The 16,441-nt window shown below is 47.0% G+C and overlaps 1 protein-coding gene across 1 annotated transcript; it reads left to right on the forward strand.

The window, feature by feature from the left end:
- The first annotated feature begins 2,512 nt into the window (after positions 1 to 2,512).
- Positions 2,513 to 15,805, forward strand: hipk1b (homeodomain interacting protein kinase 1b). The gene is made up of 18 exons (XM_079218984.1): positions 2,513 to 2,617; positions 4,180 to 4,910; positions 6,013 to 6,204; positions 6,299 to 6,480; positions 6,584 to 6,707; positions 6,918 to 7,037; positions 7,214 to 7,300; positions 7,426 to 7,610; positions 7,692 to 7,842; positions 7,969 to 8,155; positions 8,252 to 8,352; positions 9,224 to 9,340; positions 10,512 to 10,660; positions 11,295 to 11,366; positions 11,577 to 11,741; positions 13,232 to 13,443; positions 13,527 to 13,630; positions 14,369 to 15,805. The coding sequence occupies exons 2-18, from the start codon at positions 4,182 to 4,184 to the stop codon at positions 14,807 to 14,809; spliced, it is 3,318 nt and encodes a 1,105-aa protein (XP_079075110.1). The 5' UTR covers positions 2,513 to 2,617; positions 4,180 to 4,181; the 3' UTR covers positions 14,810 to 15,805.
- Positions 15,806 to 16,441: the final 636 nt, after the last annotated feature.

Raw genomic sequence — 16,441 nt, forward strand, 5'->3', positions numbered from 1 at the left:
GGGAGGCGTCCAGGAGGCATCCTGACTAGATGCTGAACACCTCAGCTGACTCCTTTCGACACGAAGGAGCAGCGACTCGACTCCAAGCTCCCTCCTGATGTCCGAGCTCCTTACCCTATCTCTAAGGGTGAGCCCGGCCACCCTGAAGAGGAAGCTCATTTCGGCCGCTTGTATCCGAGATCTCGTTCTTTCAGTCACGACCCAGAGTTCGTGACCATAGGTGAGGGTTGGAACGTAGACCGACCAGTAAATGGAGAGCTTCGCCTTCCGGCTCAGCTCCTCTTCACCAGGACGGACCGGTACAGCGCCTGTTTTATTGCTGCAGCCGCACCGATCCGCCTGTCGATCTCCCGCTCCACCTTACCCTCACTCGTGAACAAGACCCCGAGATACTTGAACTCCTTCGCTTGGGGTAGGCAGTTTGTCCCCACCTGGAGGGAGCAATCCACCGGTTTCCGGCAGAGCACCATGGCCTCAGATTTGGAGGCGCTAACTCTCATCCCTGCCGCTTCACACTCGGCTGCAAAACGCCCCAGTGAATGCTGGAGGTCACGGTCCGAGGAGGCAAACAGGACCACATCATCTGCGAACAGCAGAGAGGCGATCCCGAGACTCCCGAACCGGATCCTCTCCGCCCCCTGGCTGCGCCTAGATATCCTGTCCATGAAGGTCACGAACAGGACCGGTGATAAAGGGCAGCCCTGGCGGAGGCCAACACCCACCGGGAACGTGTCTGACTTACTACCGAGGATACGAACACAGCTCCTACTGCAGGCGTACAGAGACCGGATGGCCCGTGCCAACGGGTCCGGCACCCCATACTCCCGCAGCACCCCCCACAAAAACCCAGAGGGACCCGGTCAAAAGCCTTCTCCAAGTCCACAAAGCACATGTAGACTGGTTGGGCAAAACATGTCCTTTCATTTCTACATGTTAGACTTTAATGAGGTATTTGCTGGTGGAGACACATCGATGTCATTATCTTCACATCTTTCATTTACCTAAACATCTCTGTATACACGCCGCCATGTTGGATCTTCTTTATTTCTAGAAGTAATACTAATAATAATGCATTTAATTTTTAATGCACTTTTCTTTCAAAATAATCTTTGAGTGCCACAGAGCCAACAACCGGGTTCATACACATTCTGACCAATGATTTCATGACTTTTCCATGACTTTAAACTAAATGACCATTACAAGCATTTAGTGAAGTCTGGGTGTAAACAGTAAAGTGAGTAAATGTAGTATTTAAACTAACAATGAGAATACAAAGCATACAGTAAACCTTAAATGACACAAATGAATGAGACAATAGTTTGATTAAAAGAATAAACATTTATATAGATGCCTGTATGTATGCCTGCTTATATTTTGAGTCTTTCTTTTAAAAGCATATTAATTATTTCAAACTCAGCATAAATGAACACATGAACACATGAATATAACACATTTACATGACTCTGAGATTAAATTTTTTTGCAGGACTTTTCCAGGCCTGGAAATAACCATTTTAAAACTCTTTGACTCTTCCAGGTTCTCCATGACCGTAAGAACCCTGTAATATATAGTAAAACAATTAAAAACATAGTTAGAGCAACCCATAATAACAGCGGACTGAATAACACAAGGTAAACAATGAATAAAAAATCTTAAAAGAGTTCAGTGTGAAAATACCAGTGATTTTCCGGTAAGACCAAGACGGTCCACACGGCCTGGGACATATATATATATATATATATATATACATATATATATATATATATATATATATATATATATATATATATATATATATATATATATATATATATATATATATGTATATATATATATATATATATATATATATATATATATGTATATATATATATATATATATATATATGTCCCAGGCCGTGTGGACCGTCTTGGTCTTACCGGAAAATCACTGGTATTTTCTACATGACGTCACGGCCATCTCATTTTACCGTAAAACACGTAGTTTTCTTTTTCCCGCGCAAGTAAAACCAGATCCCCACGGCCTCTCGACCTGATCCTCTGACCCCGGAGCGATGCCGATCCGGCCGAGTGGAGCCCGGACCCCCCGCGCGGCGCGGCTCGCGGTTCATCCGGTGAGAAGCTGCGTCATCCCCGCGCCACCGCCATTACGGTAGTGACCGGAAACGACGTACCAATCGCAGCTGATATAAGGACGTGGTTGTTCCGGTGAAAGGGGGATTTGCTGCTTGGAGGCAGGCGGTTTTAGAGTGTAATTTATTATGTTTTAATCAACAAATGTACATATTTTTTAGCAGTAGATGATTAAGTGTAGAGATGCAATGCTGCCTCTGCGTCTTGCTTCTGGAAACCCGCTCCTGTGAGGCCTCCCCGCTGCCTGGCTCTCCATCGACCGAAGAAACAATGCAGGCCTAGCGAGCCTCGGACGGTAGCTAGCAGGGAGCTAACAGGGAGCTAGCAGAAGCTACCAGGGAGCTAGCGGAAGCTAACGAGGCGCTAACAGGGAGGTAGCGGAAGCTAACAGAGAGCTAGCCGGAGCTAACAGAGAGTTAACAGGAGCTAACAGGGTAGCGCTGCAGTGGGATTTAAACCTCGACGCCGTAATAACACCCAACCGGTATGTAACAACAGTTTCTCAGTTACACGTTGATGGTTCATGCGATCCACCCCATTCACATTGAACGTGACTTTATTTTAATTAGATAAACCACTAATCCTCTCATTAAGTTAAGCTCGCAGCTTGTCGTTGCTTATGAATGCTGTTTGTGCAACAGAGAGCTGTGTTATGACATCACGGGTATGTTTACGGTGCTGCTGCTCTCATGCTTTACGTTGAAACATAACACGGGAAGGATAAATTAATGGAAGATACCTTTATAGGAACAAGAGCTGAGAGACGAACACATAAACAATACTATAAAGTGACAATGCATAACGTGTTGATGGAGTATAAACTGCACATGTATGGCCTCAAATGTGATGGATTGTTGAGCATTTCCATGTTTGTGTTTGTCTGTTTTTCACGTTCTGGGATTATACTTTCAGTTGCCAGTTTATTAGGGACAGCTAACTAAACTAGTCTAATACACACACAGTGCTATACACCTTTGTCAAGGTTAGTGTTCAGCTTAGCTGTCTAGCTCGCTATTTTCATTATCAATTGAAGTGATGATTTAATTGCTAAAGACGTTGTTTAGTATTCAAATGTTAAGAAATGTCTCAGAGCCTTTGGGACTTTTTTAAATGACTTGTTTTGTCCAACGAACAGTCCAGACCCAAGATGTTTATCATCGCTGTCAAATGTACAAGGACAAGTAGTAAATCCTCACATCTGAGCTGAAAGCAAAGAATGTTTGGAAGTTTTGCTTGAAGTATGACTGAAACAATGAAGTATGACTGAAACAATGAAGTTTGACTGAAACAATGAAGTTTGACTGAAACGATGAAGTTTGACTGAAACAATGAAGTATGACTGAAACAATGAAGTTTGACTGAAACAATGAAGTATGACTGAAACAATGAAATATGACTGAAACAATGAAGTATGACTGAAACAATGAAGTTTGACTGAAACAATGAAGTTTGACTGAAACAATGAAATATGACTGAAACAATGAAGTATGACTGAAACAATGAAGTATGACTGAAACGATGAAGTATGACTGAAACGATGAAGTTTGACTGAAACGATGAAGTATGACTGAAACGATGAAGTATGACTGAAACGATGAAGTATGACTGAAACAATGAAGTATGACTGAAACAATGCATGTACTCTCGGTGCAGCCGGTTCATTGTTTGAGCTTTAGCTTCATTTCTTCAGTGATGTTCACCTTGAGTCATTTTGAGTCTGTAGTTTGTGCTGTGTCACTTTAACTTTAACATACACTTACATTATCTTTTTGTCTGAGCACTTTATCTTTATCTTATACTTGATTTAAATATCACTGCACTGTTGTTGTTGATTGATGTCTTGATTGTTGATTGTCTCGTCTAACGTCTAATCTATGCACCTTCCACCTATGATGTGCATGGCATGATATAGATCTATTGGATTATGTTGCATTAGTCTGCTTTAGTCATTTGACCTCTGTGTATAAATGCACGCTGCAGTATAGCAACACTAACTGTATTGTTTATTGTTTGTTATTGATCTAATTCTCATGCATCTCTTTTCAGCCATGAGCTCTCAGCTGCAGGTGTTCTCTCCCCCCTCCATCTCCTCCAGTGCCTTCTGCCGCGTGAAGAAGGTGAAGGTGGAGAGCAATGTCTGGGACGTGTCCACCACCGAAGCCTACAGCGCCATCGCCGGCCAGTCGGCCTACGCCTTCGCCCCCGCCATGGCCGTGGCTCCCTTCGCCGCGTCCCTGGTCTTCCCCCTGGCGGCGCCCGGCTCCAGGGGCCAGGTGGTGGTGCGGGCGGCCGACAGCACCGGCAGCCTTCCCCGGGGCTCGAGCCGGCGAGTGGCGGAGCAGCAGGCGCCGTCTTCGTCCTACGCTCACACCGAGAGCTCCTCTGAAGCGAGAGGCCACCGGCACGGGCAGAAGAGGAAGATGGAGGAAACCAGTGAAGGCAGCGGGAGCGGATGTGGCAGCGTCCAAATACTGGAGGAGCTCTCGGCGCCGGCAGCGACCTACTCCACCCGCACCGGCGGCGGCGGCGGCACGGGGCAGTCCATCCCACACTCGGCTCCAACCACCAAGAGCAGCAGCTCCAACGGCGAGGGGGATTACCAGCTGGTGCAGCACGAGATCCTCTGCTCCGTGGCCTGCAGCTATGAAGTGCTGGAGTTTTTAGGAAGAGGCACGTTCGGACAAGTGGCCAAGTGCTGGAAGAGAGGCACCAACGAGATCGTGGCCATCAAGATCCTGAAAAACCACCCTTCCTATGCCCGGCAGGGACAAATTGAGGTAGTCAAAGATACTTGATAACGTATTTGTGTATCCGGCTTTGATTACATAACTACATGTACCGTGGTTGAGGGCTGCAGCTATCTAATATTTAGGTAACTATTCTATCGATTACTTGAATAATTGGATTATAAAAAGGTTTAGCTTCACTTAGGAGCTATACAACATTATTTTAACAAGACTGAACAGCTAATTGGTTCCCTTTTTAGAAAAATCTACATTTTCAACAATAATATCTGTCAAAACTAAACATTTAGTTAGTTTGTTTACCTTGTTATTGTCATCTAATAGTGGTGATTTACGTAAAAGCACACTATTCAATTATTTAGGAAATAAATGTGTATTTTTATTTAAATGTTTGATAATGTAAACCATCTTGACATTAGAGGTTTTAATGAAGTATTATGAGCTGCAGAGCTACTACTCTCATGTGTATTTTATAATGCAGCAAAAACCTCTCTTTCAAACAACTTTATATGTTGAAGTTTCTCGCCAAGAACAACATTTGACAATATTACATTTGAAAACATAATAAATAGTGTGAATGCATCATAATGTAACTCAATGCAACCTGCTAACAGAATCAGATCAGAACTGTTTATACATACAAGGAATTAGACTTATTGAAAGGTGCATAACAATAAATAAAAAACAGACATTATTTAAAAATATTAAAATATGGTAAAGAATAACAGTACGTTAATACCAGTGTGTTTTAATAGAACAAAGATCATATGATCATAGTAGTGTGCAGCAGTAAAAAGTAGACTGCAGTTCTTGATATATTGAATAGAGTTCCTCACTGGAATGCGTTTCACTTGCTGAAAAAAACTTAAAGAAACGGTTGAAATAATGGAGGCAAATTATGTATATGCTGTTTTGTTGGTGGTGGTTGTTTGTGTGTTTTGGCAAACAAATGCTGTCCCCTCTTCCTGGTATACTGCGTGTGTGTGTGTGTATGTATGTATGTATGTATGTATGTATGTGTGTATATATATATATGCAGCTTGAACATAACAGAGCGTTCTTGTGCACTTCCTTGAACTCTTGTTCTGAAACATGAACAAACCTGTAATTGAGTTTGTGTGTTGGTCTTCATCAGGTGGGCATCCTGAACCGGCTGAGTGCAGAGAACGCTGACGAGTACAACTTTGTGCGTTCGTACGAATGCTTCCAGCACAAAGGTCACACCTGCCTGGTGTTTGAGATGCTGGAGCAGAACCTGTACGACTTCCTCAAGCACAGCAAGTTCAGCCCGCTCCCCTTGAGGCACATCAGACCCATCCTCCAGCAGGTTGGCGTTCAGCCTTTTCCCACCATCATAGTATCACGTTAATGTTGTCGTAGTTGCAGTAGATGAATATTTGCGTGTGTGTCTGTGTGTTCAGGTGGCTACAGCGCTGATGAAGCTGAAGAGCCTCGGTCTGATTCACGCCGACCTGAAGCCCGAGAACATCATGCTGGTCGACCCGCTCCGACAGCCCTACAGGGTGAAGGTCATCGACTTCGGCTCGGCAAGCCACGTGTCCAAAGCCGTCTGCTCCACCTACTTACAGTCCCGCTACTACAGGTAGGGGCGAGACTCTAAACAAAACCAGTGGTGACAGAAGACAAGTCCCCGGTTAGCTCAGGTTCCTCGGTGCTCGACCTGTAACCCTCGTTGTTCTGTCTAGGGCTCCAGAGATCATCTTGGGTTTGCCGTTCTGCGAGGCCATCGACATGTGGTCTCTAGGCTGCGTGATCGCGGAGCTGTTTCTGGGTTGGCCCCTCTACCCCGGGGCCTCCGAGTACGACCAGGTCAGTAGTGACGCCAGAGTTTCATGTCTGATCTGTTAGAAGAAACATGCTTGAATGAATATGAAAGCTAACACATGGTTAGTTGGCAAAAGGCAATGAAAGAGCTGTGGGTGCTCTGCGTTGAACAGCTGGTTTAGCCAAAAGTCAAGAGATGCCAGAGTTTGGATTCGCTCTCGTTCGTAACTCTGGGTGTTTCTGTGTCGTTTCCAGATCCGGTACATCTCCCAGACTCAAGGCCTGCCTGCAGAGTACTTGCTGAGCGCCGGAACTAAAACCAGTCGCTTCTTCAACCGAGGCCCTGACTCCAGCTACCCGCTGTGGAGGCTGAAGGTGAGCCTCCTGTGAACCGTCCTGAGCATCTGATCATTAGGGATGTGTTTAAATATAAAGACTTCTTGATGCTCCTTCTAGTTTCATTATTTGGTTTAAATCGTACCAATGACATTCAGTGTTTTTAAGAAATAGTTTTGACTCGTACTAAAACAGAAATGGTTTATTTTTCCCAGACTCCATCAGAGCATGAGATGGAGATGGGGATCAAGTCCAAGGAGGCCAGGAAGTACATCTTCAACTGTCTGGACGACATGATGCAGGTACATGGCTTTCACAGTTTTTACTCTGTGCACCAACACTACACACAACCCCAATAAACCACATTACCACACCTGATATTGTGTGTTTGACCTATTTACTACCATCTATTTTCTGTGTGTTCCAGGTGAACCTGTCTTCTCACTTGGAGGGCACGGACATGCTGGCAGAGAAAGCTGACAGACGAGAGTTCATAGACCTCTTGAAGCGGATGCTCCGTCTGGATGCCGACAAAAGGATCACGCCGACGAAAACCCTGGGTCACCCCTTTGTCACGATGAGCCACCTCATGGATTATCCCCACAGCTCCCAGTGAGTGGACGCCACACGGCTGCGCGTACGTACGGGTATTTACATGCAGTCGCTGACGCTCCGCCGCTCCTCTCTCTCCAGCGTGAAGTCCTGCTTCCAGAACATGGAGATCTGTAAGCGCCGCAGCTCCTACGACAACAACAAATCCCTGTACTCCACCAGCGCGGTGCCCAGCGCTGCAGCGGGGAACCTCACCGTGACCTTCAGCAGCCAACTCAACCAGCACAACCAGGTACGGCCCGCTGCTCACTGGTTCTTACGGCCGCGGAGAACCTGGAACAGTGCTGGACTCCACTGGTCAGGTTGAGTCTGCCTCCTGCCTCCTGCAGTGTTCATCCGAGGTGTTTTCCTGCTTCAGGTGCCTTCTGCAGGCGGAGCGCTGCCTCTGCTGAACTACCAGCCGGCTCTGTACCAGCAGGCCACCATCAACATTCCCGGTCTCGCTCAACAGAGCGTCCCGATCCCCTCGCGCCCCGCTGGGCTGTGCAGCCAGACGGAGCCCTTCCAGCAGACGCTCATCGTCTGCCCGCCCTCCACCATTCAAGGTAACGGAGACGGCTGCATCCACCTGGGAGACGGCAGAGACGACACACGGGTGTGCAGCAGTGATTCTCATTGGTGTGTGTTGGATTGTTTTGCAGGGCTGCAGACGTCCAGTAAGAGCTCCAGCTTCCCCGTGAGGATGGACAGCTCTGTGCCCATCGTACCTCAGAACCAGATCCAGCCCAGTCTGCTCACACAGGTAGGAGCTCGTGAGGTTATCATTAAGGCATTTTATTTATTATTATTCTTTCACTCTGGTCTTTTGTGAAGAAACACTGCTTGTATTGTTTTTGGCACACTTGAGTTTCTTTGTGAGAGAGAGAGAGAGACTTTACTGTTCCTGTCATTTTCCAGTGTTATGTTGACTGCACTTCAGACTGCAGTCTTTGCTAACGATTCACCTGAATGTGTTTAAAGTGTGCTGAGCATGCAGCAGACCTGCATAGGAAAGCGTCTCCTGTAGGAAAGTATTGGAGGTTATTTTATGGTTTGCAGCATCATAAACGTATGAGGTTGGTTCAGTTTCAGCAGCTTCATACAGACTTCCTTTGTCGTCGGTCATTTAGAAACCTAAAGAAAAATGCATGAATCATGTCGTCAGCGCTGAGCTCAGAGCGTTGGTGCTCAGTTTGCTCGGTGGAAGATGCATCACTGTGTTCCTCCTCTGTCGCTGCCAGCAGAGCGAGCCAAAGCTCACAGGGAGCCAGGTGGAGCTCAATATAAAGGTTTGCTGTCAGGAGAGACGCTGCTTGTTTAAATGCCTTTCATACGCCTGACTTTTGAATTCACAAAAGATTTGACTTCAGCGTCATAGTCCATGTTGCTGTTTGTTTCTGCTGTGTTTTGCCTGGTATTTGCTTCAAGGACTGATAGGGCTGCTCTTATTCCCAGTCTGCTCTCTGGGATAGAGGCCAGATGTTTACTGTGGGAGACTCATCTTAATTGAAATTTGCTAAAGAAACAGGATGCAGTCTGCAGAGGTCAGACAGTGGTGCTTGTGGCGTCTCCTCGGATCTTTAACGGACGTTTTCCTCGTGCCTAACGCTCCCCCATCCTGCCTCCTCCTCCAGGGTTCCTGCACGCCCCTGATGGTGGCCACCCTGCACCCGCCCTCAGCGGGCATAGCCCCCCAGTACTCCCTCCCCCTGGGTCGGCCCACCCTGCTGGAGCACACAGCCACAGTGCTGGTAACGCAACGAGGACGCCTGCAGAGACTCATGCATCACACTGCTGCTGCACTAACACCGGCGTCTCTTTCCCGCTCTGCCTTTCCTTCCCTTTGTCCTCTTCGCCACAGGGCTGGTCTCTAATGCAGTGATGCTCAACCACTGGGAAAATGTCCAACTTCACAAAGTCGGTCCCAAAAAACATTATTTAGTTGCCGCAAATACTTTTCCATAGTTGAGCGTCTGAGCTGCAATACAGTGGCTGGTCTAGTAGTTAAATACTCTTCCATGCTAGTAGGTAGCGAAATAATTACCATGTATGCTGTATTATGCTACAATGGGACTTTTTTGTAGGTTGTTGGCCACGGGATTTTTTTTATTGTAGAAAATGTGCCGCGGATGAAAAAAGCTTGAAAAACACTTCTTTAATATACGCATAATATTCTCTCGTTTGCTTTTTCACAAGCAGACTTAACGGCTTCAGCGTTGCTCGGTGCTTATTTTTGTCGGACAATCAAACCGTTTTTTTTGGTCCGAAATCACCGTGATCCACCTATTCTTTTGTTTTTATTATCCTTTGTGACATTACATTAGAATTGACAAAATATAGAAACCTTTCCCACTCTGAAGGACCCCCACCTTTCACACACTCCTTCATTCCCTCCGGTCTTTCCCGCAGGGTGCTGAGCGCATGGAGGCATGGAGGCATGCGTTGCTGAGCCCGTCTGCGCTTTGCTTGCAGCTTCTCTCCTTCCTTGTTTTCAGCAGAGGAGGCTGCAGCTCAAAGCCCACTGAACTCTCACAACATCTTTTGTTTCCGCCCCAGAACTTTTCTCCAGAAGGCTTATCAGCAGACGGTTTGGCGCCAGTGATCTGAACTAATCTTCTTCTTCCACAGGCGCCGTGGTGCTGTGTATACGTGTCTCTACCGGATCTGTTCCTCACTGTTTGTGCTTTGCATGGTGTCATCCTGTGCATTTGTTGAGGGCAATGCTTTAATAAGAGAATGGCTTGGGAAAGGTTGCTCCTCTGTCTCTGTGCTTCTGCCTGTTGAAGAGTTTGGCCTCTTTGTCTTCGGTGTTTGGGTTTGTTTCTTGGCATGGCTCGGTCTGTGCGGCCCATCCCAGCATCCCTCCTGTTGAGCTCTAACCCGAACTGTTCCCTGTGCTGAAGCGTGTGTGGTTTCTCTCAGCAGGCCTGGCCCGCTGGCACTCAGCAGATCCTCATCCCGTCCTCGTGGCAGCAGGTCCCCGGTGTGTCCATCCACAGCTCGGCGGTTCCTGAACTACCGCTGGAGACGCTTCACGCCAACGTGTCCACGCAGCAGGGACACAGCTGGAGGTGCGTCAGTCCAGAAGAACCAGCGGCTTCTACATTTACAAGCATTTCAGAGACCTGTCTTCTTTTGTTTTGTATTTGAAATAGTAAAAGAAACATTTTTGCTCTGTATCTTGGTCAAGGATACTTAAATGGTTGTCTTATTTGCTACAGTCTAAATGATCATCTCATTATCATGTATTTGCAAGATGTAAGGGACTGCAGATGCATGCTTGAATGCTCTGTGTCTCTGTCTGTGATGTCATGCTCCTTAAACAAAACGTGATTTTGTGATCAGGGACGGTAAGTGTTCTTTATGTTGTGATGTCATCACTGGGAGGTGCAGCCCCTCCCAGTGGTTGCAGCAGGAACTGCAACCCACCATGGACCCGCTGAGGGAAAACAAAGGACAGGAGAAAGAGTTTTTTGTTACGTTAAAGACAATGAATGAGGAGTAAACTGAAGTGTTTGTTTTGTGTAGAGACTTGTTGGCGTTAAGTTGACGTTTTGCTAACAGAACCTGAATACAGAACCTTGAGTTAGAACCACTGCTTGTCGTCTAGGTGCACTAACGCCTCACCTCAAGACATCATGTTGATCTATTTGTGGTTTACCAGTGGGATGCACCTCTGACCTGTTTGACCTTTGGCCCTCACAGGAGCGCCACTCAAGCCAGGAGCCAGCCGGAGAGGAAGAAGGTGAAAGCCAGACGTGGAGAGAACAGGAACCGGTATGTCTCAAGAGAACCGAGCCAGCTGTTTCTGTGATGTTTACAAATCAGTTTATTTCTTAGATGTCAATCACTTTGTAACGTAGATGTAAATAAACATTCATAGCCTGGAAAGTAAACCGTTAAAAGCACTTCCGACGTGCAGAAGACTGTTCTATGTTGTGTTTTTGCTCTCGGGGTAAACTGAGCCCGTGTGGTTTCTCTGCTCAGGGGTGTGTCCACGGCCTCGCTGCTCGCCGGCAGCGGCGTGACGCCGCCCAGCGCCACGTGGTCTCAGCCAATCGTCATCTCCGACACGCCCAGCCCAGCCGTCAGCATCATCACCATCCACAGCGACACGGACACAGAGGACGAGCGCAAATTCCTTCCCGCCAGGTGAGGAAGAGATAGCCTCCTGAATCCTATCTCTATCTCTATCTATATATATATATATATATATATATATATATATATATATATATATATATATCTATATATATATCTATATCTATATATATATATATATATAGATATATATCTACACTCACCTAAAAGATTATTAGGAACACCTGTTCAATTTCTCATTAATGCAATTATCTAATCAACCAATCACATGGCAGTTGCTTCAATGCATGTAGGGGTGTGGTCCTGGTCAAGACAATCTCCTGAACTCCAAACTGAATGTCAGAATGGGAAAGAAAGGTGATTTAAGCAATTTTGAGCGTGGCATGGTTGTTGGTGCCAGACGGGCCGGTCTGAGTATTTCACAATCTGCTCAGTTACTGGGATTTTCACGCACAACCATTTCTAGGGTTTACAAAGAATGGTGTGAAAAGGGAAAAACATCCAGGATGCAGCAGTCCTGTGGGCGAAAATGCCTTGTTGATGCTAGAGGTCAGAGGAGAATGGGCCGACTGATTCAAGCTGATAGAAGAGCAACTTTGACTGAAATAACCACTCGTTACAACCGAGGTGTGCAGCAAAGCATTTGTGAAGCCACAACACGCACAACCTTGAGGCGGATGGGCTACAACAGCAGAAGACCCCACCGGGTACCACTCATCTCCACTACAAATAGGAACAAGAGGCTACAATTTGCAAGAGCTCACCAAAATTGGACAGTTGAAGACTGGAAAAATGTTGCCTGGTCTGATGAGTCTTGATTTCTGTTGAGACATTCAGATGATAGTCAGAATTTGGCGTAAACAGAATGAGAACATGGATCCATCATGCCTTGTTACCACTGTGCAGGCTGCTGGTGGTGTAATGTTGTGGGGGATGTTTTCTTGGCACACTTTAGGCCCCTTAGTGCCAATTGGGCATGGTTTAAATGCCACGGCCTACCTGAGCATTGTTCCTGACCATGTCCATCCCTTTATGGCCACCATGTACCCATCCTCTGATGGCTACTTCCAGCAGGATAATGCACCATGTCACAAAGCTCCAATCATTTCTAATTGGTTTCTTGAACATGACAATGAGTTCACTGTACTAAAATGGCCCCACAGTCACCAGATCTCAACCCAATAGAGCATCTTTGGGATGTGGTGGAACGGGAGCTTCGTGCCCTGGATGTGCATCCCACAAATCTCCATCAACTGCAAGATGCCATCCTATCAATATGGGCCAACATTTCTAAAGAATGCTTTCAGCACCTTGTTGAATCAATGCCACGTAGAATTAAGGCAGTTCTGAAGGCGAAAGGGGGTCAAACACAGTTTTAGTGTGGTGTTCCTAATAATCCTTTAGGTGAGTGTATGTATGTATGTATGTATATATATATATATAGCGCTCACTCTCTCTCACTCTATCATTCTTCCTGAACTTCCTTGACATCATCCCTGCTGTCTCTGGTGCACTAGCGTCTCTGTTCTCTGTTCCTGCAGCGTGGGTCTGAGTCAGCGCGCTAACGTCATCAGCTGTGTGACGGTGCACGACTCTGACTCGTCCACCGCCAGCCCCCTGACTCCTCTGCCTCGCCTGCTGAACCCGGCCAGCGCCGCGTCCCGCCAGCCCAAGTCTCTGGCCGTGGTGGCGCCTTCAGTCAAAACCCAGGGCGCAGAGAGGGGGGCGGCTCCACGAGGACGCCTGGAGACCGGTGAGTCGTCTCCCCCCGTCTTTGTGTGGTGGGAAGGTGTTCTGTAGCGGTTTGTTTAATACTTATTCCATTTTCATCCACAGTGACCTACATGAAGCCCAAGAGGTCGTCCAACCGGCAGCCCTGCGGCTCGGGGGAGAGTCACGGACCGGTGCCGAGCCAGTCGCACCCCTTGAACCTCAGCCAGGTGAGGCCTCGCTCCTGTGCTTCACACGCTAGACGTCGCCGCTAGAGCTTCATGTTTGACTTCCCCTTAAACTCACCAAGCCCAACCCTGTGGCTGCGGCGATAATTAAGGAAACGTTCGGAAAAAACTGACAGTTTTTTAAAAACGTTTCCTTAATTATCGCCGCAGCCACAGGGTTGATTAACTTCATTTAAATTGCTACGATACCGAAACCCTTGTGAGAAGAGACAGATGGTTTAAAACAGATTGAAGTATCTTGTTCTCTCCAATGGAACATGTAGAGAACAGCCAGTTCTTACGTCATGGAAAACCTGGAACAGTCATGGAGTTTTAAAATGGTTGTTTCCAGGCCTGGAAAAGTCCTTGAAAAAATAAAAAAAATCCCCAAAGTTTAGTAAAAGTCATGTAAATGTGTTATATTCATGTGTTCATGTCGTTCATTTACGCTGAGTTTGAAATAATGAATATGCTTTTAAAAGAAAGACTCAAAATATAAGCAGGCATACATACAGGCATCTATATAAATGTTTATTCTTTTAATCAAACTATTGTCTCATTCATTTGTGTCATTTAAGGTTTACTGTATGCTTTGTGTTCTCATTGTTAGTTTAAATGCTACATTTACTCACGTTTCATGTTTACACCCAGACTTCACTAAATGCTTGATCAAGGAGATGTGGTTTAAAGCCTGAACCCGTTGCTCAGATGGTTAGAACCCTGCCTGTGTCGTCTCTGCAGGTGCAGCCGGTCGTCTCTTCGTCTCAGGAGCGTTCCCACAGCGACTCCTCCATGCGCCGCCAGTCGACGTTCCCCGCGGCCGCGTCGTCTCACTACAGCTTCCCCGAGGTGTCGGCCCTGGCCTCGGCCCCGGGCCCCGGCCTGTACGCCTACCCGGCCTCCTCGGCGCTCTCCTCGGCGTCTCAGGCCATGGAGCAGCTGCTGGGCCGCGGCCACGCCGGCCACGGACACTCCCCCTCCGCCTACGCGGCGGCGTACGCGTCCTCCAGGAGGGACTCGGCCGGCAGGAAGGACTCGGTGAGCGGGCTGCTGCACGGCCTCCCCGCCGCCTTCCAGCACCCGTTCCCCGGCTCGCCCTACGTGAGCGTGACCCCGCGGGCCGAGGCGTACGCCGCCTACCAGCTGAGCCCGCGGCGCCTCAGCCAGTACCCGTTCCTATAGGAACACAGACTCACTACGGGACTTTAAAGTGTAGAAGAACTACTGTCGGTCACTTGTTAGTCTGCTGCTTCACCTCCAACTCATTTACACGCTCTTTTGGGTCGTTTGTTTCTTTAAATATTCTATGTTGTTTATTTCCCCCTTAGCGATATTGTTTGTAGCCCTTATGTTATATCTTATCTAGACGTATAACCATGGCGTTGTGTTTTATTCTGTGGAGAGAGATTATCCTCCTGCCACTTTGACTCAGGCAGCTGAAGGTTAGTCCTTCTTTCTCTTGACCCATAACGTTCACACTACCCGCTGTGTTTTTATCTCACATAACGCGTCTGATTAATCACAAATATGTCTTTTACTATGTTTTAAATTATGTTTTGTCGGTGAGGAAGAGGAAGGTCCGTGAAGATGTTGAATAAGAGAAGTGTTGAACTGTGATGGATAAGTGTTAATTTAAGTGCACATGTGATAGTCTGTTAATATAGTGACCGTGTTTAGGCAGGAATAATCATGTCCTTATGCAATAGAAACTTTTAAAAAAGAAAAGAGAAAAAAAACTGCATCAACTTGAGTGCTGAATGTATTTATGAAGTGAGATCATCCTGAGGAATGACGTGAGAAACCTTTGTTTTAATTTAGTTTTTACTTTTTTTTTTAAGATATTAACCTTCTTCCCGCCTTTTCTGCCCCTGAAATATAAACATATTCTGTTTCACACGGACCGAAAAAATATGCTAAATGTTTGAATACCGATTGTGTCGGACCTGCTCCTTTATAAACACGACGTGTGGCCAGTGTGGACCGTCTCATGTCTCATGTCTCCATGACACTCTGGAAACACGCAACAAACAGACTGAAACTAAGTTTACGCAACTGTTAGTCTGCTGCGTGACTGATGAACAGTTCACAGGACGAGTCCCTGCAAGGAGTCGGGGGGGACGAGTCCCTGCAAGGGTCGGGGGGGACGAGTCCCTGCAAGGAGTCGGGGGGGACGAGTCCCTGCAAGGAGTCGGGGGGACGAGTCCCTGCAAGGAATCGGGGGGGACGAGTCCCTGCAAGGGTCGGGGGGGACGAGTCCCTGCAAGGAGTCGGGGGGGACGAGTCCCTGCAAGGAGTCGGGGGGGACGAGTCCCTGCAAGGAGTCGGGGGGACGAGTCCCTGCAAGGAGTCGGGGGGGACGAGTCCCTGCAAGGAGTCGGGGGGGACGAGTCCCTGCAAGGAGTCGGGGGGGACGAGCCGTCTCCTAACCCCCAGAGGATCTGCAACGGAGGCCCTTTTGTCTCGGTCTGAATATGAAATGTTGATGTTCTCTGGAGTCGACCTCACAGCTGATCGGTTGGACACGTTCCTGTTGTGTTTGCATCAGTTTGTGTTGTAATGTCTGAATATTTAACTGTATTTCACCTTAACATAGTATAGTTAAGAGGCTATTCGGTAGAACTAATTCAGGGAAAAAGGTTTCAGCTCAAATAATCCACTGTTACTGTTTTCAATAAAAATAATCACATATTCACAACGCTTTGTTTCCTCGTTCCTCCCTTGATGAAGGCCTGCACGCAGGTGACGTCTTATATAACGTTGACGCCACCAACATCATTGCGTCATCAAAACATAACGAATCAAACAGACCGGTAA

The sequence above is a fragment of the Taurulus bubalis genome (genome assembly GCF_910589615.1).
Source record: "Taurulus bubalis genome assembly, chromosome: 5".
NCBI classification, from domain to species: Eukaryota; Metazoa; Chordata; class Actinopteri; order Perciformes; family Cottidae; genus Taurulus; species Taurulus bubalis.